The sequence below is a fragment of the Solea senegalensis genome, linkage group LG19 (genome assembly GCF_019176455.1).
Source record: "Solea senegalensis isolate Sse05_10M linkage group LG19, IFAPA_SoseM_1, whole genome shotgun sequence".
Classification (NCBI taxonomy): domain Eukaryota; kingdom Metazoa; phylum Chordata; class Actinopteri; order Pleuronectiformes; family Soleidae; genus Solea; species Solea senegalensis.
The window spans coordinates 1,433,432-1,459,967 of record NC_058038.1 but is presented as its reverse complement, the minus strand read 5'-3'; the positions used below and the strand labels follow the sequence as shown (position 1 = coordinate 1,459,967).

General features: G+C 41.4%; 1 protein-coding gene across 4 annotated transcripts in view; it reads left to right on the top strand.

The window, feature by feature from the left end:
* Positions 1-25,581, top strand: part of pdxdc1 (pyridoxal-dependent decarboxylase domain containing 1) — a 28,888-nt gene extending 3,307 nt beyond the window's left edge. Inside the window, exons 2-24 of one of the 4 annotated variants that reach the window (XM_044050327.1) lie at positions 985-1,061; positions 2,195-2,263; positions 3,206-3,289; positions 3,917-4,063; positions 4,371-4,560; positions 6,006-6,074; positions 6,147-6,225; positions 6,306-6,390; positions 6,922-6,970; positions 7,407-7,508; positions 7,703-7,828; positions 8,464-8,514; positions 9,501-9,545; positions 14,674-14,737; positions 16,038-16,108; positions 18,066-18,171; positions 18,508-18,682; positions 19,605-19,723; positions 20,335-20,456; positions 22,639-22,731; positions 24,452-24,548; positions 24,713-24,811; positions 24,962-25,581. In XM_044050327.1, the coding sequence (XP_043906262.1) occupies positions 985-1,061; positions 2,195-2,263; positions 3,206-3,289; positions 3,917-4,063; positions 4,371-4,560; positions 6,006-6,074; positions 6,147-6,225; positions 6,306-6,390; positions 6,922-6,970; positions 7,407-7,508; positions 7,703-7,828; positions 8,464-8,514; positions 9,501-9,545; positions 14,674-14,737; positions 16,038-16,108; positions 18,066-18,171; positions 18,508-18,682; positions 19,605-19,723; positions 20,335-20,456; positions 22,639-22,731; positions 24,452-24,548; positions 24,713-24,811; positions 24,962-25,233 (2,391 nt within the window). In that variant the 3' untranslated portion in view covers positions 25,234-25,581. Of the gene's footprint in view, positions 1-984; positions 1,062-2,194; positions 2,264-3,205; positions 3,290-3,913; positions 4,064-4,370; positions 4,561-6,005; positions 6,075-6,146; positions 6,226-6,305; positions 6,391-6,921; positions 6,971-7,406; positions 7,509-7,702; positions 7,829-8,463; positions 8,515-9,500; positions 9,546-14,673; positions 14,738-16,037; positions 16,109-18,065; positions 18,172-18,507; positions 18,683-19,604; positions 19,724-20,334; positions 20,457-22,638; positions 22,732-24,451; positions 24,549-24,712; positions 24,812-24,961 lie in introns of all 4 variants that reach the window. The other 3 variants (XM_044050326.1, XM_044050329.1, XM_044050328.1) reach the window with 3 other exon arrangements.
* Positions 25,582-26,536: the final 955 nt, after the last annotated feature.

Sequence of the window (26,536 nt, the reverse complement as noted above, 5' to 3'; positions counted from 1 at the left end):
ATATATAATGGTTAAATATAATGTGTTATTTGTCTGTCAGTGACTTCAAAATATTGAATTTAAAATGATGATGTTTACAACTGTCTTATTATCCATAGACCCAAATTATTCATTTATACATATATATATACATATATGTGTATACATATATGTATATATACTTCTGATTTATGTAAAATCAAAGCAACACCTCAAAAAACAAACAAACTATGAATTGTTAATGATTTCTTTGTTATATGGAGCAAAGGAACCAGAAAATATTCACTTTTAAGAAGCTGAAAAATCAAACTTGTTTGAATTATTTTTAAAAAGCACTTCATCCGATTATCGATTATGAAAATAGTTGACGATTCATTTAGCAATTGCTTAATAATGGATGAATCGAACGACCGTGATGGTGCTGCTCCCTCCTCTTATTTTATCCCACAGAACTACAAACACCACAAAGAGTCCAGTGTTTCTCTGTGTCCTGAGGGTGAAATCCATCATGTCACAGGTGTAATGTGATAAACAAAGCTAAAGCTACAGCTCTGTACAGATAAAGACAGCTACACTTTGGCCATTTTATGGCTTCAGTTCCTCTCTTACCATTTACGCTCCCAAACCACCTTTTCCAGCTGTAAACCAGTGTATATGGGTATGTAGTAATGTTATTGACCGATCCAGGTGCAAAGTATTCAAATGACATATGTTGTAGTGGTACAAGGCTTATTGTCCTAGACTCCGCCCCCTTTATAAACACATGGAGGCGTTACTTCATTGTCTTTCTCTCTCCACCGCTTGATTTCACATTACCAGGCCACACCCCCCTGCACTGCTCCCAACTCCCCCTTTCTCCTCCCTCAGCTCTCAGCCCACTTCCTGGCATTTTTCAAAGTCAGCCATTGGTTGGCGTCAGGAGAGTGGGTTTAGTTACACTTTACTCTGGGTTTGTACATGTGGATAAATGCTGTGTTCAGTCAAATGTCTGGTCTTTTTCCAAAGATGATGGTGGACTCTGCATTGGCTCAAGTGGGCAAGAACCTGAATGAAGCCATGAGAATCTTGGGGGATGGACAAAGGTAAGATTAGAGCCATTGTTCTGGGTCACTTCTGCTGTGTGAGCATCATGGTACACATGGGTTTAGTACAGGACGGTATGGTTTGGAATGGCACCTTTACTTGACTTGGTAGGCAGAGTGTGGGCTGTGCCTGACGGCCGCGTAGCACAGCGTCACACCGCGTCGTACCGATGTGACAAAAACAAACGCAACGCAACACAACAGACAGCAGCTCATTTCTCCTGCTCACGTTTATCTCCATTTTCATGGGATATTTACACCGACTGCAAGGGACTGTTTCTGTCGGCCAATCAGTGTTTCAGCTGTCAGCTGAGCGGCCAACCGGTGAGCTAGCGAGCTAACCCGATTTGTTGAAAATATCGTTACAATATCGCAGATCGCCATTCGAACAAAAAATATCTCAGTTTTTTGTCAGATTAAATATGTCAACTTTGGTCCATATCGCCCAGCCATAGTGTTTTCATAGCATAGACACTTGTAGGTTTATGTAGGTTAAGTCTAACAAACTCTTCAGTGGCTTCTTTAAGTTTAAGGCATTTCTTTAATCCTCGGACGAGAAAAAAAAACTTCCCATCTTGTTTGCAGCCAATGAACAAAAAAACTGCTGACCAAGAAGTCTCTCACAAAAATAATGGTGGTCTAATAAAGGCCCGTTTTCTCCGTCACTAACCCACATACCCTTGTGCATGTCTGGCTGGACTTTTTTTTTGTGATTATTTTAACCATAAAAGGAGCAGAAAATGTCCTGTAACTAAGTGCTTTTGCACATTTTTCCAAGAATAACTTTCAATATCTGGCAGTTAGTTACAACTTACTGCATGTCAAAGTTTTATTTAGAAAAAACACTGTATGACACATATTTAAAATAACATTTGTTTGAGTCTTTGTCTCAATGTCCTGGCCAAACAATGCAAACTCTCGTCTCTGGTGACAAACACACTGAGTCTAAAGTTACCTGCAACAGTGCGAGTGAAATTACCGTAAGAACCAGACGTGCAACTTCTCAGCTTTCAGAAAGTGCTGGAATATTTCCACTAACGCAAACCGTTGTGATGCAAACATGTCGTCTGCGACGCGCTCGCTGTTAAAGGGAGCATTTTTACATCTTTGTGTCATGGCATCCTTCTGTCCAGAGAGTCGGAGCCAGGAACAGAACGGCAGCGTTTGAGCAGAACCAGCATCCCTGGACCCCTGCAGGGAGAGTGAGACACACACACACACACACACACACACACACACACACACACACACATACATCCGCATTATTGTCCACAGCAGGAGTTGGTGAATCTCATTGAAGTACAAGTGAAATCATTAGCAAAAAAAAGCTACATTCATGATTTAAAGAAATAAAAAAGTACATGTTTGTACATATGTTACCTCCACACGTCCACGGAGAACATTTCCTGCACAATGAATGACAATGAAAGGAGTCCTGTGTGGAACTAGACATGTGACCATATAAACCTGACCCAAATCATTGCCATTCACAGTAGTGTTTAACGTTGTTAAAGTGAAGCAGGTGTTTGCTTGTTTCCTTCTGTCTGCTTGTTCACAGATACATAATCTATGTAATCAGATCACAGTCATGTGGATATAAAGTTTCACTCAGGTCGTTTCTCTGGACTCATGAGAGGTTTTCTTTTGAGATGTTTGTGCTTCTCAAAGCAGAGTGACAATAAACTGTAAATACAAAATAACAGATGTACTGTTATACAGATATCACCTTTCATTTCAGACAATAGCTGCTTTATTAAATGAAGGCTATTTACGTATGTGTGTCAGAGACAGTGAAATTGACTGTAAATATGGTCAAAATCAGCAATTACACAAAGAATTACTATATAACATTTAATCTATAATATATAATAATATATAATGTATTTCACAAATGGGTCAATGCAACAGCCTTTAAAACCATAACAAGTCATCACAGATACATTATCAGGCTATGATGAGATATATATATATATATATATATATATATATATATATATTACATTATAGATATTGTGATTTGGCTCACGATTGTTTGCCATCTTTAAAAAGTTTGGAGAACCCTGTTGTATGTGATGTCATTGTAGCAGGGAGAAGTGGGAGGAGTTAATCATTGTGTCTCCTGTGTGTGTGTGTCTCCTGCACAGTGGACAGGATGTTGCCGCTATTCTGCACTTAGTTCACCACCTCATTCACGAGGATGAAGAGAGTGACGACAAACCCAAGCAACAGTGAGTAGGAGCTGCAGGAAATATGATTCTGGAATCACCAGAGGCAGCTGACCTTTGACCTTAGAGGTATACAGTTTCCATATTAGGGATGCACAATATTAGACTTTTTGTCCGATAAGATGCATTTAAAACAAGTCAAATCAAATAAAGACATAAAAACCATAATAAAAACGGATCAAATGAAATAAATAGAACAAAAAACAGACTTCAACAACTTAAACCGTGTCAAAGGTCCAATGAAAAGAGGTGAGTTTTAAAGACAGGCAGAGAAGAGGCCCTCTGAGCTGACGGTGTAGCAACTAGGAGAGGTAGGGTGGGGAAAGACCATTAAAGGATTTAAAAACAAATAAAATCATTTTAAAATGTATGGACATGTGCTCATATTTACTTGTTAAAAGACGCTCTGTGGTGTTTTGGAGCAGTGGACGACCCACTGACCCACACATACAGTGCTTTACAGTCATCCAGCCAATAGGTGACAGAGGCGTGGATTACTGGTCTGAAAACACTGTCTTTATTTTAACCACATCAACCTCACATGAAACAAGCTTGATATCTGACACTTGTGGCATACTCAGATGTGTGGAGTGTAAAGTGTGTGACACGGCTGTTGTGTGTCTCCAGTAGGTTGCAGAGTGTGTGTGAACAGGGTCACATGGCTCTGCTGGGTCACAGCCTGGCCGCCTACATCTCTGTGCTGGACAGAGAGCGACTGCGCAAGCTGACCACGCGGATCCTGTCGGACACCACGCTGTGGCTCTGCAGACTGTTCAGGTACCACTCAGACCACAAGCTCATACGTGTGTGTGTGTGTGATTGTACTTTAAATATACTTATTATGCTAAGCTAATGCTAAGCACAGAAGGTGTAGATACTGTCAAACGACCGGTGTTTCTTCAACACGCTGTCTCCTCTCATACGAAGCAAACAGCCAACACATCCTATATCAACACGTTTCCTCAGCAAAAACCGCAAACAACTTCATAACATAACTTCAGGAGGGGAATGTAATGATCCGCACAATGCATCACCACTGACTTTGGACTCGAGTCTCCAGTGTGAAAGGAATGTGATGTTTCAGGTATGAGAACGCTTCAGCCTGCTTCCATGAAGACGACAGAGACGGTCTGGTCAAAGTGTGTCGGCTGGTCATCAACGCTCGTTATGAAGAGTATGCGTCTGAGGGATATGCAGTCCTCAGCTCCAGACAGCCCGTCATCTACCAGAGTGCCTCCTGCAGGCCGGGTCTGGGACAGCACGTGTGTGGACAGGTAGGAGTTTTCTTTTGTATAGATTTGCATTATGGAGAACTCTTTTTACATAAAATACTGACCAACTGTATTTAATGTTGTCAGGAGATTAAACAAACAGATCTTTTTTAATCTCACCTAAAAATGACTTATAATAGCCCTCAACTTGAGGTATTTTCATTTAAATTCATTATTGTGGCAGATTAAAAGATTGATATGCAACAAAAGAGTGGTTTTATTAAGTCATTTATTGTTTTAACAGATGCATCCATTTACATTCCACTGCGTTCTTTTGTCAAACTTCAAATAATTAGAAAATACAGTCTGTCGCTCACAGACTTGTTTTCCTCCAGTTAAGTTTGGTGAAGAGCTTTGCTAACGCTAAATTGCTAATGTCTTTGCTGCTAACGATTGCTGTGGCTGCACCCGCGACTGGGTGCTTTGCATTGACGTGCTAGGCTAAATTTGAGCTGCTTCAGTGCTAAGCTAACTCCTTCTATCACTTTACCTTCATTCTTAATGGTCGTCGGGGCGTTTTTGAAACAGTAAAGTTAGAGATTAAAAATGAGTGCAGGGTCTTCATGTCTTTAAAAAAACGTGTCTTTAAAACATTACGCGCTAAATATGACTGTAGTTAATGAATCGTAATTCGCGCCATCATTTGACACCCTAACTGTACTGCAAGTAATTAACATTCCATTCAGGAGCTCAGTAATGATCCTGGTGATATAAAGACACGTTGCCTTTCCAGATATTTCACAAATTGTCCCCAAATAGTAAATGAAAGACTCTATTATCCCTACATTTTTTCCATGGCTAAACAATGAGAGAAGCAACACAATGTTTACCTTGAAGTGAGCATAATGTTGTAATCTCTTTATCTTAACTCTGAGAGTGTGTATCCAGGGACAGACTGGCAACCTTAGTGCTATTAGAAATAATGATAGTGATATAATACTTTAGGAGAGTTATTATCAAAACGACGAGTTTTATATGTATACACATAATCCATTTGAACTGTATCTAGAACTATAATCTGGTGTTGATTGTCTGGCTTTGTGCGTCTTGGCAGATTATTTTGCAGTCGTCTTCAGAAATCCTAAAACCATGCCAGTCAAGGATTCTTTAGCATTATCGTCTCAGTTTGTAGACTGGACTCAGCAGGTGTGGGGATGGATTTGCAGTGTTATTAGAGATTTTCTGCAAATCTTCAAACAAAACAGTAAATCATTGTCTTCATAAACCCAAGCACTAACAATAACAACATTTGTGTTTGGATTATTTCTTTTATCGATGCTTTTTGCCAATGATATTCCTTTGGAGAGCCTGTTTATTTCCCTTTGAAATGGCGAGGAAAAGTCATTTGAGTTGAGACCACACCCCTTCTACTGCTCTCCACCCTCCCTCCCTAATCAGATTCTTGATTATTATGGTCTTGGTTTTGACGTCTCTCTCTGTGTCCATAGCTCGGCCTGCCTCTCTCCAGTCTGTGCACTGTCCCGTGCAACACTGTCTTTGGATCCCAGCACCAGATGGTAGGAGAATACACATGAACATGACACAATGAAAATGTCTGACATTAGAAATGAAAGACATTTGTCTCTCAGGACGTCGCCCTGTTGGACAAACTCATCAAAGAAGACATAGAAGCTGGGAAGCTTCCGTTGCTGCTGGTCGCTAATGCAGGTGAATGTCAGTCACATTCATTGCAGTTATGTAATATGTGGACATATGGACATTAACACGGTCACTCCTGTCTGTCTCAGGTACTCCTGGAGCAGGACATACAGACAAGCTGGCTCGCCTCAAGGACCTGTGTGAGCAGCACAGCATGTGGCTCCATGTGGAGGGGTGGGTCACATCTTAAAGGACTAGTTCAACACTCTTTGCTTAAAGTGAACGTGCTGATTATGTTCTCAGGTGTGTCAGGAGGGGAGGAGCCAGTGAGCTGCTAGAAAAAAAGAGTGGGGGGAAAACACTGGTGCAATATGAGCTTAAAAACACAATCATTTATCATGAGATCACAATCTAGATGTTCATGATCATATTTCTTTTACTACTGTCCTTTTATGGGGATGCTTGGATGTTTTTGGTATTATAGCCATGAGGTTGCCAGGCAACACCCTAACATTTGGCACAAAAGAAAGAAAAATAAAACCCATTTCATCAAATGAATGTTGTAATTATTACAATGTTCAAATGTTTAAAAGTGAGCAGTTTACTGTACATTCAAATGCTGCTTCTTTGTATTTACAGTTTAGTGAAGTCTGTTTGTGGTGTTTTATGTTTCTTTTTGTCTGATATTCAGTCCAGTGACTTTGACCTGTATCATATCAGCTCGCTCCGAACTCACAGTGTTTGTTGTTTTTTCTTCTTCTTTAGAGTCAACTTGGCAACCCTGGCACTGGGTCAGGTCACCTCTGCTGTCTTGGTAATCTTCTATTTTAAATACTGGATTCAGTATTTTGACACTGATCCATCTGTGGATCACTTGCCATCAGTATTTGTCTTTGAGCTCAGCACTGGGCTTCATGACATGAGACAAGATTAGATTTTGGATTTCAATTTCATTGTTTCTATATCACTGAAATATCCTTAGTTTTAACATTAAAAAGCTAAAAAAAGCACAAAAGAAAATAACCCGTGTGCAGCTTTTTTTTTATATCCCAAAATATGTTATAAATAGTAAATAGCCTAAAAATATCCAGATATTATTTATAAGCCATATTGCTCTGCCGTTAACGGGGAATTTAAGCAGCGTGGAAGCTAATAAAAGAATATTCTTTAAACAAGAGGGAGAAAGCCTGGGACTAAGTCTCCACTGTCTGTCTGTCTGTCTGTCTGTCTGTCTGTCTGTCTGTCTGCAGGCAGCCATCAGAAGTGACAGCATGACACTGACTCCAGGTCAGTGGCTCGGGCTGCCTGCGGTCACTGCGGTCACCCTCTACAGACATGAAGACCCTGCACTGGTACGATCTGTCACTGCTCTGATGTGTGTAATAGTTTATTATTCATTATGTATAATTACATCGTCCGTTCATGAGATTATAAAACATGGATCAGTCAGTAACATATCATATTGAAGTCTTTGCTCCTATTATTTGTTCTCTGTGATTGTCTCGATCTTTGTCCACCTGACTGTGTCTCCGTGTTTGTCCCTCAGTCTCTGGCAGCAGGTTTGACCTCCAGTCAGCCCGTGGAGAAGCTGCGAGCGCTGCCTCTCTGGCTCTCACTGCAGCACCTCGGTCACAACGGGATTGTCCAGAAAATCAAACATGCAACTGCCCTGGTGAGCATCACATAACCCCAGCTGCAGGGGTGCTCAGGGGCGCTCAGGGGCCACCCTTCGGTTACAAGCCCAATTCCCTTTCACTTTTCCTCGGGTTGCCTCATGTCTGTTTGTTTCAAACATGCACAAATATTGGTCTCAATTATTGGCCCAAGCACTCCTGATATATCATGATAATATCCGTTTTTCCTTGTAATCCCATTGGGAGCCCTATTTTCATTCAGAACATGTCTGCCCGCCTTCTGTCTCCCAGGGGGCGCTGTCACTGAAACCTGTTGGTGTATTTCCACCGGCTCTACTCACTCGCCACAGCACGGCTTAAGTAACATTTCCACTAGCATAGTACCAGGTACCAGGTACTAAAAATAGTACCTGGTACAACGAAGTCCCAAAAGCGTGCCGAGTAGGTCGTATGTGATTTACTGTAGTGGAGATGTAACCTTACCGTGGCGTGTGGTGCTGTGCCGAGGCGAGGCGAGTAGAGCCACATGTGTCAGTGCCCTGCTCATGAAGTAAATCATCTAAACACAGAGATATTCTTAATCCTCTAATCTCAGCGTCAGTGACAGAAAGAAAACACGTTTCTTCATCATCATCATCATATTTGACACTTTTGACATTTCTCTCCCCTCTAGAGCCAGCAGCTCCTGCAGAAGCTCAAAACTCTGTCTTCTATCAAAACATCGGTATGTGGATTTAAGCCATTCCTGTCATTCATGTAGAAGTCACGTAGAGATGCCCACTGTTCATCACGGTCTTATAACACGCTGCAGGTGTGCCGCTTTTCACGTGAAGTCTTTGGTACGGAAAAAAAACGCATTTGTTTTCCATTTATTAACAAGTTTAAATGACTAAACAGACTCAAGTGTAAACAGAACAGTGGATAACTGCCCATCATTTCCTAAATAATATAAATGCCAGGGGTGCTGGAGTCCTGGTTTTGGAGTCCTGGTCCTAGTACCGTGTTTCAAATGAGTTATGCGTCATGAGTTTGGCAGTTTTGTCCGCTGCTGCTGTAGATCTCTGGGAAACCACAGAACTAAAGTAGATCGCTGGCTCCTTCTCTACACGAGGCTCGCCCGTGCTAACGATAGAAGTCATGGCGACGTGGCGATTGTGTTATGTCACCAGGAGAAACGAGGAAGTAAGTTCCGCTCCGCATTAGCGCGGTTAACTACACCAACGGTTTGGGACAAATGCACATACTGTTACACCCTTACTGTTTAAGTTAAAATATTACATAAAAAACTTGTACTAGAAAGCAGGATGCTACTTGTGCAGTTACTCTATAGGCCCTCCATTCCTTTGGACATCCATTCTGTCCCAAATGTCATCCCTGTCACTACCCCTACACACCCCCATGCATCTTCTGCATTGGAAAGGGCATTACACAATACCTCCTCTGGAGGGCAGTGCCAAGTTGCAGGCATCGACAAACATAGTGACCACTGAAGACGTTATTTATATACTCATGGTATTGTTTGTTGTTTTCCTGACTGACTGGACTGTTGACTCTATGGCGCCCCCATGATTTCCAGTGGTATTGCTCAGTTTCGTCATCATAAGCTTTCCTACAACGTGCTCAATGACGGAAACCTCCAAAGCAGTTATTGCAGAAATGTTGACCTTGAGCACACAAATGATAAAACCTTGAAACCTTTGGTGTTTATAGGATGTGCTTGAGACAGAGATCTCTCTCGTGGAGGCTTTGACCATGGTAAACAACATTCCTTACTGATACTAACACAGTCCAGGTGCTACACAGAAAGCTTGTTCATTGGCATCCACTAAAGGCTCAATCCATATAAAGATTTCTCATTAAAACTTGTGTAAGTAAGATGCAGTGAACAATCTGAGTGTTGGGATCCCAATCATGGCACAGTGGTGTTATTCAGTCTCACTGCAGCATGGTGGAAAAGGTTGTTGGATGAGTGTGTTGTTGTTTTCTGGATGTGTGTGCGTGTGTGTGTCTGTGTGGAGTTATCGTCAGTGTGGGTGTGCCTTTTTTCCAGGGCGTGGTTTCGCCGATCCCGCCCATCTCTGCATCATCTTGACTGCGGGATGTTCTGGGCTCTTTCATGCTCTCTATTGTAGGCGGGACCAATCCTTTACCCCAGTGTCCCCCAGTCCCCCACTCTCCTTTTGCTGTGTTCCAATTTGGAATTTCCGACATCCTGTGGGCGCATTATCAGCAAATTATCAACGCATTATATATAGGAAAGTATTCCTCTGCATTTGACCCATCCTAGATTTAGGAGCAGTCGGCTGCCACACTGAGTAGCGCCCGGGGAGCATTGGGGGTTGGGTACCTTGTTCAGGGGTACCCCAGCCCTTTTTGGCCAGGTGGGGATTTGAACTGGCGACCCTCTGGTTACAAGTCAAGTCCCCTTTCCATAATGAGCTGATAATGAGCTGATAAGATAATGAGCTGATAATTATCAACTCATTATCAGCGCATTATCAATGCATTATCAACACATTATCAGCGCATTATCAACTCATTATCAGCGCATTATCAATGCATTATCAGCACATTATTAACGCATTATCAGCGCATTATCAATGCATTATCAGCGCATTATTAACGCATTATCAGCGCATTATCGGCGCATTATCAATTCATTATCGGCGCATTAGGCATTATCGCGTTATCGCATTATCAATGCATTATCAATGCATTATCAACACATTATCAGCGTGCATCCATTATCAGCGCATTATCAATGCATTAATGCATTATCAGCACATTATCGGCATTATCAACACGTTATTATCATTATCAGCGCATTATCGCATTATCAAGCATCATTATCACATTATCAGCGCGCATTTATGAATGCATTATCAGTGCATTATCAACACATTATCGCTCATTTTAGCATTATCAGCGCATTTATTATCAACATTATCAGCGCATTATAATCACATTATCAACTCGTTATCAACACATTATCAGCACATTATCAACGCATTATCAGTGCATTATCAACGCATTTTGAAAGCATTATCAACTCATTGTCCACACATTATGAAAGCATTATCAACTCATTATCAGCGTATTATCAATGCATTATCAGTGCCTTATCAGCGCATTATCAATGCATTATCAACACATTATCAATTATCAACTCATTATCAGCACATTATCATCACATTATCAACACATTATCAACTCGTTATCAACACATTATCAACGCATTATCAACAAATTATCAGTGCATTATCAATGCATTATCAATGCATTATCAACGCATTATGAGCGCATTATCAACGCATTATCAGTGTCTTATCAACGCATTATCAATGCATTGTCAACACATTATCAGCGCTCTACGTGGTATGTTGCACACCCAAACCGTGTGGCAACAAAGTTAAAGGTGAAAAAAATTTGACTCACTTTCTGTCAAACCGAAACTGTGTGGAATTCAGCAATAAAAATGTAAATCAACTAAGTTCTGAGTTCCTATGTAATGGAAGGCCACATTCAGGCGATTAAAATGTACATTTTCACCACTGGGTGCCACGAGGACCCTGGCCTGTTTAAAAACCCAAAGAAGTTGAATTGACACTCAGTTGGTCAGTGTGTGAAATGGATGAATTATTCATGCTAGCCTTCATTTCAGCCCCGTCCAGTTATGATGCTCGTCTACACTCTGTGGATGTTATCAGTGATTCTCAGGCTGGTTTATCATGTGCTGTGTCACACGTACCTGCACTGACATCTGAAGTTATCCAGTCACAAGTTTCAGGTGTGAAAACCCTGAACACCATAGCTGTGTGAGGTGTGTAAAAACAAAACTCAGACTTCTCTGTGACTGATCCACACGAGGCTCACTGTAAACTACAGCATAAAGCTGCAGTATGCAACTTCTGCATCTTCTTTAGCATTATATTCAAATGTCGGCTACATTCAAACCATGCTGATTCAGCTCTCTGTGTTTAGTGCGGATTCTGCTGTTAAATATATAACACAGCGCAAAGTAGTCGCTCCCTAAACCAGGTTGTATAGGTTGTTAGGGACAAATAAAGTATTTGTGATTGTGAAGTGGAGTGCGTGAGAGTGAATGTTGTCTGTCTGTCTGTGGCGAACAGACATATATGGTTTCCCAAATAAGAGACAGACATGCAACACAGTACAGGTTGTTTAAGTCCTGACTCTGAAAGGAAATATTACTAAGCATGAAATATTCAATTCAATTCAATTCAATTTTATTTGTATAGTGCCAAATCATAACATACATGATCTCAGGTCTGTACATAGACAACATCAAGGAGAGCAGGAACCCCAACAGTTCACACAATGAGCAAGCACTAGGCATCAGTGGAGAGAGAAAAAACTCCCTCTTAACAGAAGAAGAAATCTCTGACAGAACCAGGCTCAGAGATGTGCGGTCATCTGCCTCGACCGGTTGGGGCGAAAGGAAAATTGGGGACAGCGGAGAGGTGTGGGACAGAAAGGGGGGAGAGAAAGGACAAGAGGGAGATGAGGTAGAGACAGAAGAGAGAGAGAGACCAGGAGCAGATAGACAACAACTGTATCAGGTTCCAAGTTTATACAGTTAATGATATTGACTTTTAATTATAGCACAATAATAATGGTGATGATATGTATGATATGGATTGCCTCTAAAACTGGATCTGGATCCTGCAACCTGCATGATGAGAATACAGAGAGAGAGAGAGAGAGGGAAGGAAGGTAAGACACAAACTAGGGAGAGAAAGAGACAAGGTTAATGACATATAAAAAGTCATATTCATACCCTGAGTGTGAGAGAGTGAATGTCCGTGTACCACAGGAAAATCCCCCAGCAGTTTAGTTCTATAGCAGCATAACTAAGAGATGGTCCAGGTTTCCCTGAACCAGCTCTAACTATAAGCTTTATCAAAAAGGAAAGTTTTAAGTCTAACTTTAAATACAGAGAGAGGCTCCGCCTCCCAAACTATCATTGGTTCCACAGGAGAGGAGGAGCCTGCTAACTGAAGGCTCTGGCTCCCATTCTGCTCTTACAGACTCTGGGAACCACAAGTAAACCTGTATTTTGTGACCTAAGTGGTCTATTAGGGTGATAGGGTAAGACTAGGTCTTTCAGGTATGAAGGGGCCTGACCATTAAGTGCTTTGTACGTGAGGAGGAGGATTTTAAATTGAATTCTAAACTGTGGGTGGAGCCACTGTAGAGAAGCTAACACTGTTAGCTTGAGTTATATGGTCTCTCTCTCTAGTTCCTGTCAGAACTCATGCTGCAGCATTTTGAATGAACTGAAGGATTCTAACAGACCTGTTGGAACGTCCTGATAATAAGGAGTTACAGTAATCTAATCTAGATGTAACAAAAGCATGAACTAGTTTTTCAGCATCCTGTAAAGACAGAATGTTTCTAATTTTCATAATGTTCCGCAGGTGGAAGAAGGCTGTTCTGGAAATGAGTTTTATGTGTGAATGAAATGACATTTCCTGGTAAAAAGTAACTCCAAGGTTCCACACAGTGGAACTGGAAGCCAGGGTGATGTCATCTAAAGTGACAATGTGATCAGAAAGTTTTTCTCTGAGGTGTTTAGGGCCGAGTATAAAAGTTAAAAGTAGAAAGTTACAGGTCATCCAGGACTTAATGTCTCTGAGACATTCCTGGAGTTGAACAACCTGATTTATTTCATCCGGCCTCATCGATAAATATAGCTGTGTGTCATCTGCATAACAATGAAAGTGTATGTTGTGCTTCCTAATAATGTTCCCTAGAGGAAGCATATATAAGGTAAAAAGTATAGGCCCAAGCACTGAGCCTTGTGGAACTCCACAATTAACTGTTGTTTGTAGTGAGGCTTTATCATTAACGTGAACAAACTGGAATCTATCAGATAAGTATGATTTAAACCAGCAGAGGGCAGCACCTGTGATACCAAGAGTCTGCTCCAATCTCTGCAGTAGAATATCATGATCAATGGTGTCAAATGCAGCACTAAGATCTAACAGGACAAGTAAAGAAACTAGACCATTATCTGAGTTACTAACTTTAACTAGTGCTGTTTCTGTGCTATGGTTTAATCTAAAACCTGACTGAAAATCTTCAAACAGGCCATTAATGTGCAAATATTCACATCATTGATTAGCAACTGCCTTTTCTAAGATTTTAGAAACAAAGGGAAGATTAGATATAGGTCAGTAATTAACTAAAATATCTGGGTCAAGGGTCGCTTTTTTGAGAATTCAACTATGCAATCACAGAGATCTGCCGTCGCCTTCACGATGTGTCACACAATCAGTCTACCAGCCAATCAAAGATGGGGACAGCGTGTCAGGACTGTGACTGGAACACTGGAGCATGAAGGAGAACGTTTAAAAAACATCACAGAAATCACAGTAGACCACTGCACTGCTTTACCTGTAGACCTGAAACTGAGACACACTACGTCTGCTTTCATGCATCATTCCCCAGGTCTGTTCTCGTGTTCAGTCCGGTTCAGTCTGGTCTTCTGAGTGATTTAATTTCAGCTCTAAATTCCACACGTCAAACAAACAAGCTCACCCGTGTGTCTCTGACGCGTTTGTGTTTGTAATGAGGCGCGCTGAAAGGTCGCGCTGTTTGACCCCTGTGAACATGCTCTGAATGTTGACTGAGTTACGTTTTAAACATGGTTAATGTTCGTGTGTATCTGCATACAGACGAGGAGAAGTGAGTCATAGAGATAGAGAAGATAGAGATGATAGATGAACTCGCTATAATGTTTGTTCAGTGTCAGCTCAGGACAAACCACTTCACCTCCAGTGACAGTGGAGCCTTACGTGTCATAAAGATCATCACCTGATCGCTGTGATAACCATGAATGCTTTGTTTGTTTGATTAACAGGTGGAGGATGAACTGGCTTCTCCTGTGGTTCTGTTCAAGTTCTCCCAGGACCTGAGTGCTGCTGGTATGTGTCTGACAGACTTTAAACGTCTACTCCAGTTCAGTTCAATTCCATTTGTATAGCACCAAATCACAGCATAGATTATCTCAAGGCTTGGTACATAGTCACGCAGAAACCTTTACAACAGTAAAGCCAGCAGTTCACACAATGAGCAAACACTTCAAACGGGAGATTTGGGGAATGATCTTTCGTTGGGTTTTGAAATAGCACCACTTAGTGGTAACACAGAAAGTGTAAATGTGTTTTTTTACTTCTGGCTAACACCACACTACATCTCAATCTCAGCCGTAGTTTTCTTGGAGCGCTGGTGATCCAGTAATGGCGTCGTAACCATTTTTGCCTGGAGGAGCTCTGCGGAGCAAGTCGCTTCAATGGTTGGATGTAGACAAAAGCTTGTCATTTTCATCATGTATTCAGGGTTATAACCTGTGAAGCTAGCAGTACCTTCAAAAATATATTTACTACAATACAGTGGAGAGAAAGAAGAGATTGGACTGGCATGGAAACAGTAGCTCTTAGAGAGACGGTGGTTATTAACACACCGTGACTGTGGATTCCCGGCTCCTTCCTTTGTACTACGACAGACACCGACTGGAGACGCAGCTGAAAATGACCGGAGACGTCTTCAGCGACTGTCCCGGTAACACTGTACAGGACAAAGCTGCAGATATGTCTCCTGTTTACAAACAGGTTACACAGACAGCTGTGACTCATTGTTTACTGATACCAAGATGATCAGCACCATGGACAGTTACACAGACCCTGTGACATAGACTATAGTTTGTTCTGGTTACATTGTAATAATTGCCTCTATTGTTGTGTGTTAAGATTGTTGCAGGCTTAATTAATATGGCCAATGCTCCTGGTTCAGCTCTGAATTATCTGACTGAGAACTGATCTAACGTCTCATTGTGTTTCATGATTTCCTCTTTATTTCTATGAATGAGACTCATATCAGTGCGTGTACCACACGTAGACTTCACTTGTATCGTTGTGTATTTTCTGGGTGGCTTTGTGAGTAGATAACACGGTTGACCATGTGTCACCTCGAGCCGCAGAATATATCCTATATATTTGAATCAATGTAGCGAGTTAAGTGCAACGCTGAGCTTTTTTTCCTCAGCGCCCCCTGCTGAGAATATGTTACCGCGGGAAGTACAGGAAGTACGCCTTCAGTGCCAAGTTTTCATTTAGAAAGGTCTTCAGGGTGTGCTCTATAAATGCTTAAAGATGTCTGATAATGACTTATTCATGACAATGTACACAGTTCATACTTCATTTCCCTTTTGTGTGTTGATTTCAGCATCCAATGTGGGTTCAGCGGAGAGTTACTGTGTGGGGGAGAGAGAGGTCCTGGATACTTTCAACAGATGGGTCAGTGCTTTTAACCTGTTACTGTACTTTAACTTGTGTTATTACTGTCAGTTCATCTGTGAGCCATCGACTCGACCTGTCGTGGCCTTCAGGTCGTCCACATGTTACCTCACATGGACATTAGGGGTCAAAATATCCATTTGGTGACATATCGTCATCCTCATGCAACACAAGAATCCATATGTCAGAGGTAAATACGTCATTTCAACCATTAAGCGAGGCGCTTGAAAGTAAACAGAGAGGCATCACTTCTTCAGTGAGTGGCGCTGCTCACTTGTGTTTTAAAACCATAAATAGTTTTTCTTTCTGACTACTTTGCTCCTGTTCTGAAAGGAAGCTTCCAGACCTTTTTAGGGACCTGACACAGTTCAGTCCAGACTCTGTGTCAGGACTAGAACTCCGTGTTCTCCTTGACTGGGACTCAGGGGCTGTCTTTTGTCCAATTGTATTTTAGGACCACTGAAAGACTATTTTTTTACAAAATGGGTCCCAGAGCAGAAAATCATGTGTATTTTTGTATATAACCAATGCCACTGTGGGAAAACGATGATGTCATAATCCACCACTCGCTGTCATCTTGTGTTTGGAGGTAGTTTGGTCTTTTTGGCTTTATGATAACTTTGATTTTCTTTCTTCATTCATGGTAAAATCTGCTCAACATCTCATCCTCTGTTTTTGTTATATTCAGTTTTTTAAGAGCACTACATCGTATGTTCTGTTTTAAAAATGAGAAAACAGATGATTCCGTGCTGGTTTTTTTTCTTTATTGTGTAACAATGTTCTCCTGTGTATAGTTTTTTCTTTGTCGTGTAACAAATGTTCTCCTGTGTGTAGTTTTTTCTTTGTTGTGTAACAAATGTTCTCCTGTGTGTAGTTTTTTCTTTGTCCTGTAACAAATGTTCTCCTGTGTTGTGTAACAAATGTTCTCCTTTCTTTGTCGTAACAAAATGTTCTCCTGTGTGTAAACAAATGTTATCCTGTGTGTAGTTTTTTCTTTGTCGTGTAACAAATGTTTTCCTGTGTGTAGTTTTTCTTTGTTGTGTATCATGTTCTCCTGTGTGTAGTTTTTTTCTTTGTTGTGTAACAAATGTTTTCCTGTGTTGTTACACAACAAAGAAATAACTATACACAGGAGAACATTTGTTAAACCACAAAGTAACAAATGTTCTCATGTGTGTAGTTTTTTCTTTGTTGTGTAACAAATGTTCTCCTGTGTGTAGTTTTTTCTTTGTCGTGTAACAAATGTTCTCCTGTGTGTAGTTTTTCTTTGTTTTGTATCATGTTCTCCTGTGTGTAGTTTTTCTTTGTTGTCTAACAAATGTTTTCCTGTGTTGTTACACAACAAAGAAATAACTACACACAGGAGAACATTTGTTACACCACAGAGTAACAAATGTTCTCGTGTGTGTAGCTTTTTCTTTGTTGTGTGACACATGTTCTCCTGTGTGTAGTTTTTTCTTTGTTGTGTAACAAATGTTCTCCTGTGTGTAGTTTTTTTCTTTGTTGTGTAACAATGTTCTCCTGTGTGTAGTTTTTTTCTTTGTTGTGTAACAAATGTTCTGTGTTGTGTAACAAATGTTCTCCTGTGTGTAGTTTTTTCTTGGTTGTGTAACAATGTTCTCCTGTGTGTAGTTTTTTCTTTGTTGTGTAACAATGTTCTCCTGTGTGTAGTTTTTCTTTGTCCTGTAACAAATGTTCTCCTGTGTGTAGTTTTTTTCTTTGTTGTGTAACAAATGTTCTCCTGTGTAGTTTTCTTTTGTCCTGTAACAAATGTTCTCCTGTGTTGTGTAACAAATGTTCTCCTGTGTTGTGTAACAAATGTTCTCCTGTGTGTAGTTTTTTTCTTTGTCCTGTAACAAATGTTCTCCTGTGTGTAGTTTTTTCTTTTTCGTGTAACAAATGTTCTCCTGTGTGTAGTTTTTTCTTTGTTGTGTAACAAATGTTCTTTTGTGTGTAGCTGGGTGAACAACTGGCTCTGTGTGTTCACGCCTGTGGAGTGGAGGTGGTGGAGGTTGAAGATGAGGGGACCTGTGTCCGCTTCAGCCCTCTGCTGACTGCTGCAGGTAACACACACACACTGACACACACTGACACACGCTGACACACACACACACTCACAGACACACACACAGTTACTGGATCCCTGTTTATTTTACATTGACTGTTCGCTTCTGGCGCCTCGCTACATTTCTGAGATGTTGACCCACACGAGCGTCTCACATCCTCGGGGTCGGGCAAGTGTGAAATAAATAAGTTTGAGTTACTGTCAGCTCTCTGTGCTCATGCAGCTCAGGACTGTGGTCACATGTGTCTTCTTTGTGATGACATCCCTCAGGATGGATGTTAAACTTGATGTATATACTGTAATATAGTCAGAACTCCTTGTTCCTCCCTCACAGTGCTCGGGACTCAGCAGGAGGACGTGGAGGAGCTGCTGCAGAAGCTGACTGAGCTGCTTCCTGTGATGAACTCCACTCTGTGTCTGAGACAGGAGTTCAGAGAGGACAGCCGCAGACACACAGCCTCACTCACGTATGTGGACGACCTGAGCTGGCCCGGCCTGGGAGCGCTAAGGTTAGCCCGAGTTACTCTGACTGAAAGGGACAGTTGATTTTCTAACATGAAATACCAAATACAGAACAATAATAAGACATAAAAATGATAGGCTTACAAAACCCTTGTTCATCTAAATGCCTGTTTAAAGACTTTTTAAAAGAATCAACACAATTTTAGCAGTGATATAAAAGGTAATAATGATTAGTACCCTCATGTTTTAAACTGCATTGAACTGTGAGTGCCCCCTACTGGCCTCCTCAGGCCCAGTTGCAGTGGGTGGGACTGCAGCTAAACTGTAGATTTTTATTGTTTTGGTGGCTCTGTGTGTTCTTCTGCACTTGCTTTTGCACATGCCACTATGACCAACAGAGGGGGTGAATGGGGTGAAGTCTGGTGTTACACAGGTTTTGCCTTTCAAAATCATAAAGATATACATCTGTAATTGTGTAAATGCCAGGATACTTTAGCATGAAGGTGTGGATCCCTCAGTCCTGCAAACATTTACCAGAACATGAAGGAATGGATTCAGGAAGTGAAACGCTTTAGTGCTTTTATTTTGAAATAGGCATAGGTAGAAAATGGGCAAGAGGTCTATTTCAAAGATTGCTGCTTGCTGCGAATGACAACATGAAAACTGAAGATTGTACCACGTTGTAAACTGAACTTCCTGCACTAACGTCCACAGAGGAAATCAGTGATTTTGCATTGGTGTGGGAGAGTGAGCTGTTTCAGTGACAGTCAGGCCTGATAACAGGCTGATACAAGTCTGATCTGTTGTGAAGAAGATAAATGATTAAAGATTGATCATGTGGTATATAAGTGACAGGGATGGTGAGGTTTGCTTTGACAAGAGGAAATAATGACTGTGGTCATTGACTGTAGCTTCACCAGCACTATGAATAAATGCATGAGTGATGTGAGCACATGTGTTGATGTCCAGGTTTGAGCCACAGACTGAAGGGATGGACGAGAGCAGGAGGAAGCAAGAGCTCCGGAAAATTAACACTGAGCTGCTGAAGAAACTGCAAGAGCTGGACACGGACATCGTCTTCTCTGCTGGTGAGTGTTTTATGTGAACTCAGACTACAGTTTTTTTCAAAACAAAATCAGTTTTACACATAGACAAATGTTTTTATAGTGTTTTTTTTGTTACAATACAAAGACACAAAACAGAACACAACAACAGGCACGTCGCTAAGTATAAAGCGGCACAAAGTCTGCAGATATTAGTGGGATATTGCTGGTTTGGTAATAAAAACGTTTAACATGCATGTACATGCACAGGTGGACATCACAGGTGTCCCACAAGGTGTTCCCTTATTTTGTTTTGTGACCTGTGAACAAAAGTCTACCGAGCTGTCATGAAATCATCCCCCTCCATAAACTCCAGAAATGAGCTCCACATCATCTTTTCCTTTAATAACATATGCATGTTTTCCCAGACTGGCTTGGTTCCGTGAACACACTTCCATGTTTAGCTTCAAGAAGACAGAATACGACTGTCTTCTGACTGCTATTGTGAAAGTTGTTCCTTAATAAAGATGGATACCGTTGTAATAACCTCTTTCCAAAAATCTTGAATGAGGGACGTAGTGATTTTTTATTTTGTGTGACTGGTATAACGAGTTCTCTTAGTGTGTCACTGAACGTCTCTGCTCGTGTCTTGTCAGGTCCTGACTTTGGACAGGAGGAAGACTGTGTCTTTGTGGGCATGGTGACTGACGATGTTGACGTTCCACAGCTGGTGGACACAATCGCTGCCCTGGGCAAGGACATAGAGGAGAGTGGGAAGGTAAACTGTCAGTTAAACACGTAATTAACGGCGCTAACACAAACCCATTTTAACGGCGTTAACACACGTTCTTTTTGGTCGAGCAAACTTTGTAGTTTTTTTCACATGCTGTTGCAACAACTAGTAACGTTAGAAAAACTACAACACCACACCAGATCTAGCTGGACCGGAAACAACACAACAGGCACGCTGCACACACAGCGTGCCTGTTAGTTTGGGCTAAAGAGTAGTAGCTAACGTTGTGTTCTGAGTGGATGGCGAGCGATGTGCGCTTCTCCGTCTCCGAGTCATGATGTCTGCAGTGTTACCAACCAAGCTGGCAGACCCCCGAACCGTAGTAAGGAGACCACCGAAGACCGCTAGCTCCTTTAGCTCGGATTAGCTCGTTACGACAACAACACATTAAACCACGGCTCTTTATTCACACACTGCAGGCTGATACACAGACTCTCTTATTATTGAGCGGCTCTCACAATGAGAGGAATAAGTCACAATATGCAGGTGACAGAGATATTGTCTCATCTGCACAAAGCAAGCAGATCCACTTTTCTATGTTGATAAGAGCATTAAAGGAGACATATTATACCCTATTTCCCCCATTAAAATAGTTCCCTGGTGTCCTAATGAACATGTCAGTGACATGCTTTGGTCAAAATACCATAAGGATGAAGAATCATAGTAGTTCAATAACCCTGCTAAACCCGCCCCTTTCAGAACGCTCGGTTTTCGTGCATGGTCCCTTTATATGCAAATGAGAGACAGGCAAACACACACCCACTTCTTCCAGGGGGTTTCTGATTTGTCCTCTTTACAGCGCTTTACAGCTCTATTCGTCTCCCCCTCCCTCCACTAGTTCTCTGACAATATCAACATGGCAGCGTGCGCAGAAAACAGCGAAAGTGCCGTCACAGGAAGAGACGTCCTACATTGACTGTCCAAGAGACTGTCCAACTGTAAATCAGTTAAAACACTTAGGAACAGCACCGCTGATCGCCACCACTGACCAGCTCCGGTGCTCCGGGCAGTTTAGGCAGATCGCCGCTGCATAAACAGCTGCTTTATGTGATTGTATCAGACTGAGTCTGTGCTCCGGTCATGGAGGACGTACTGAACAAATATGTTTAATTAGGACGTGTCAGAATGGTCAGTTATGACCTCTATGTGACCTTTTCTTAACAATGTGTGTGTTTGTACGTCGCTGACTAAATACGGCGACCGCTGGCCGCAGTCTGATGTGAAGTGGTGCGAACACACGAACACACGTTTGCTGACTTTATCCGGCACATTAGCTTCATATATAAAATCCTCTGTAAAACACTGTGCTCCACTGTGCAGCCACCAACAGCACACTTGTCCCTCCGTGTTGACATAATACCGCTCTTCCTCCCTCGCCTGCACTCTCGCAGGGACAAGATGGAGCTAAGGTGGAGCTCTCCAAGTAAACTTACTGGTGGGCGGTAACATTCACGGTGAAATGTGCATGCTGCCGTCATAAGTGCAGGGAATTCAACATGGAGTGTTTTACCGCCTATACTTACACTAAGAGGGACCACGAAAACATGACTGAGTATTCTTTTTCCACACTTTGGCGACTGGTAGGGCCTCCAGAGTCCCAAATATAAGTATTGAAATGGTTAAAAAGTTGATTTTGCATAATATGTCCCCTTTAAAATTAGAAGAAATAATGGGACACAAAGAAATCAAGAGACAATTAGAATAGATACAAGTGTGCGATTAATTGTGAGTTAACTATGACATTAATGCGATTAATCACGATTAAATATTTGAATCGTTTGACAGCACTAGTTCTTTTATATGGAACATGAAGGTAATGCGGTCTGTCCTTTCACTGGACTCTGTCATCATAAATAAATCTCTTTAAAGGTCCAGCGTGTGACATTCAGCAGCGTTTAGTAACAGATGTTGTACATACCACCTTTACATATGTTTGCTATAGAAAAAGAATAATTGGTTTTAAGCTAAGTTAAGGCCCAGAGCTTATTACGTGAATGAAGGTGAATGGCTCCGCCTACAGAAATCTGCTGCATTAACCAACAGAGAAGGAAAAAGGACACGGTGGAGGGAGTTGTCACATGAAGGCCACCGTAGTTCAGCAGGAGTCGTTCACTGTCGAGTATGTTGTTTACTGTGTGTTCTGCTGTATTTGTGTGATTGTATGCAGCTGTTGGAGAACATGACAGAGGTGGTGAGGAAGGGCATCATGGAGGCTGAACTGAAGCTGCAGAAGGCCAGCGAGGAGAAACTCATGGAAGAGGTGTGTACTACTGTGTATTACTCATGTTGTGGGGACCTCAGTCTGTGTACACAGTCACATTACGGGGACATAAATGAATGACTTATTACATTTGAAGGTGCACACACGTTGTATGGTGAGAGTAAAAGTCTCCAGGAAACACATGGAAGTCAATGTAATGTCCTCCAAAGTCATGTAAAACAGACTGTGTGTGTGTGTGTGGGTACTTGTGTTTGCTAACTTTTCTGTCATAAACACTGAACTTGTCAGGACCAGTAGTCCTCATGGAGACCAAAACCTGGTCCTAACTTCATTTCTGAGGAACGGGTTAAGTTTAGGACTAACATTTGAGTTGTTGTTAGGTTAAGATTAACACTAACATTTGAGTTGTTGTTAGGTTAAGTTTAACGCTAACATTTGAGTTGTTAAGGTTAACACTAACATTTGAGTTGTTGTTAGGTTAAGTTTAACACTAACATTTGAGTTGTTGTTAGGTTAGCTTAACACTAACATTTGAGTTAACACTAACATTTGAGTTGTTGTTAGGTTAAGATTAACACTAACATTTTGAGTTGTTGTTAGGTTAAGATTAACACTAACATTTGAGTTGTTGTTGTTAAGGTTAACACAATATTTGAGTTGTTGTTAGGTTAAGCTAACATTTGAGTTGTTGTTAGGTTAAGGTTACTGAGTTGTTAGGACTAACGCTTGAGTTGTTGTTAGGTAAGTTTAACACTAACATTTGAGTTGTTGTTAGGTTAAGTTTAACACTAACATTTGATTTGTTGTTCGGTTAAGGTTAACACTAACATTTGAGTTGTTGTTAGGTTAAGTTTAGGACTAACATTTGAGTTGTTGTTAGGGTAAGTTTTAGCACCAACATTTGAGTTAGTTAGGTTAAGATTAACATTTGAGTTGTTGTTAGTTGTTAGGACTATCATTTGAGTTGTTGTTCATTAACCCTAACATTTGAGATTAAGTTTAAGACAACATTTGAGTTGTTGTTAAGTTTAAGACTAACATTTGAGTTGTTAGGTTAAGTTTAGGACTAACATTTGAGTTGTTGTTAGGTTGAGATTAACACTAACATTTGAGTTGTTAGGTTAAGATTAACACTAACATTTGAGTTGTTGTTAGGTTAACACTAACATTTGAGTTGTTGTTAGGTTAAGTTTAGGACTATCATTTGAGTTGTTGTTCGGTGAGAAGTTTAGGACTAACATTTGAGTTGTTGTTAGGTTAAGATTAACACTAACATTTGAGTTGTTGTTAGGTTAAGTTTAACGCTAACATTTGAGGTTGTTAGGTTAACACTAACATTTGAGTTGTTGTTAGGTTAAGTTTAGGACTATCATTTGAGTTGTTGTTCGGTGAGATTAACACTAACATTTGAGTTGTAGTTAGGTTAAGATTAACACTAACATTTAAGTTGTTGTTAGGTTAAGATTAACACTAACATTTGAGTTGTAGTTAGGTTAAGATTAACACTAACATTTGAGTTGTTGGGTTAAGTTTAGGACTAACATTTGAGTTGTTGTTAGGTTAAGTTTAGGCCTAACATTTTCTAGAAGTTTTCTTTGTAAAAGAACTTTAAAGCATGAATGTGTTCTGGTTAAGGATAAGGCTTTGGTTCGGCTGTCCAGATGAATGGACAAAGGATAGCTTTGTGAACCTGTTTGTGTATATACACGTCCCATGAAATGTTCAACTTTCTCACTGTGTGTGTGTGTGTGTGTTACAGGGCGTAATGAGACAACTTCCTCTTGTTGGCTCCGTCTTAAACTGGTTCTCTCCAGTTCAAAGCTCCATGAAGGGACAGACCTTTAACCTGGCAGCAGGTACTGAGTGTGTGTGGACATGTTAGTTAAACTGGAATGGTACAAAATCAATGTTTATTTCAAATAATCCCAGAACCTGCCATCACATGTCGCACCTACGTCACATGTCGCACCTACGTGGTTCTCCTTTGAATGTGTGTGTGTGTGTGTGTGTGTGTCCACAGGTTCCCTGGACAGCACAGAGACAACATACTCCACCAAAGCTCAGACAGGCAGGCCGTCCCTGCAGGACACGCCCACATCCTCTTCAAAGAGACCACCAGGTACCACTTTATAGATCTACTGTGATAAGGTGGTGGATGTATGATTTACAGTGTAAACTTGTCGTGTCATGTGTCAGCCTTTTATAAAGGGAGAGCTGAGTCTTCACATGAGCCAGCCCCCGATTCCAAACACTCTCTCTGTCTTTACAGGTCAGAGGTTATTCCAGCGCTCGGGAGCAAACTCCGACTCCTACAGTGAGACCAGTTCAATCGAACAAGTTGAGAGTTTCAGTGTGAGCGGCAGCACACTCCCTCCTCCCTCACCACTCGTACCAGAGGAGGACACAGACCAGAGTCATGAGTCGGCAGAAGAACCTCAGGTATCACCCGAGCAGATGCAAAACACACAGACGGCGGCTGAGGACGCGTCAGTGGAGAGGCAGCCCGAGGGAGAAGAGGAGGTGACGCAGAGCGGGAGATAGGACCGTCTTTGGTGTCCACAAACCGTCCTGTCAAAAGTTGAATGAAAAAAAAAAGGCTTTATTATATTGTGAATCTTACTGTTCTAGAATTGAAGGGAAAATCTCTGGAGCTAAATTGACCTGTTTGTTTGTATTTTTCATGGTTGAGGAAAGTAAGTTAATGAGAAAAAAATCCTATATGCTGCGATTCCATCATGGAACGATGCGGTTTGGTATAGTAAAGCCCTGAGTCAGGCCTGGGTCATGGGCGACCACAAACAGAGATAGAGAATGACTACCACGAACGACGATAGTGAATGATGACAGTGAACGGCGACCACGAATGACAATAGTGAATGATGACAGTGAACGATAGTGAATGATGACAGTGATGACAATAGTGAATGATGACAGTGAGCGGCGACCACAATAGTGAATGATGAATGACAATAGTGAATGATGTGAATAGTGATGACGGCGACATAGTGATAGTGAATGATGACAGTGAAAATGACAATAGTGAACGGCGATAGTGAATGATGACAGTGAACGACGACCACAAATGACAATAGTGAATGATGACAGTGAATAACCCGACCCAACAGTGAACGACGACGATAGTGAACGACAATAGTGAACAACGATAGTGAACCATGACATTGCACAACGATAGTGAATGATGATAGTGAACGACAATAGTGAACAATGACGTGAACGATGATAGAGAACCCGACACAGCAGATGAAGCCTGACCTGACCATGCCATTTCACTCCAGTATCCCAAGTAAAGGGTGCCAAAAACTGGAATAGTCAGGGCTGGTTATTTTTACTACTATGGAAACATAAACAAACCGTACTGTACCGCTCATGGAAACGCACAGATGGTCTTCTTCCTACCTTGTAGCAAGTGAATATTTGAGTTATTGTTGCCTTTCTGTCATCTTGACCCAGTCTCGTCATTCTTCTCTGACCTCTGGTATAAATAAGGCATCTTCTTCCAGAGAACAGCTGCTCACTGGATATTTTCTCTGGTAGACCAGCAGTTTGTGAAATAATCAGACCAACAGCCACGTTCTTCCTCCACATCTGTCCATTCTCATTCATCCAGGTCAGTAGTCCAAAAGTCAAATGAAGTCTGAATTAGTCTCAGTGGCAGCTTCTTAAAGCAGCCTGACCACTGTAGTTATGTTGCGTTCCATTTGTAGTCGTAGTAAACTTGGATTTTCCATGTCAGGAATGCCTCACCACCAATTAAAAGTTCTTTACCTTTTGCACTCAAACATGGAAGAGGACCCGCTCCTGCTGTAACGTACAGGGCTTATTT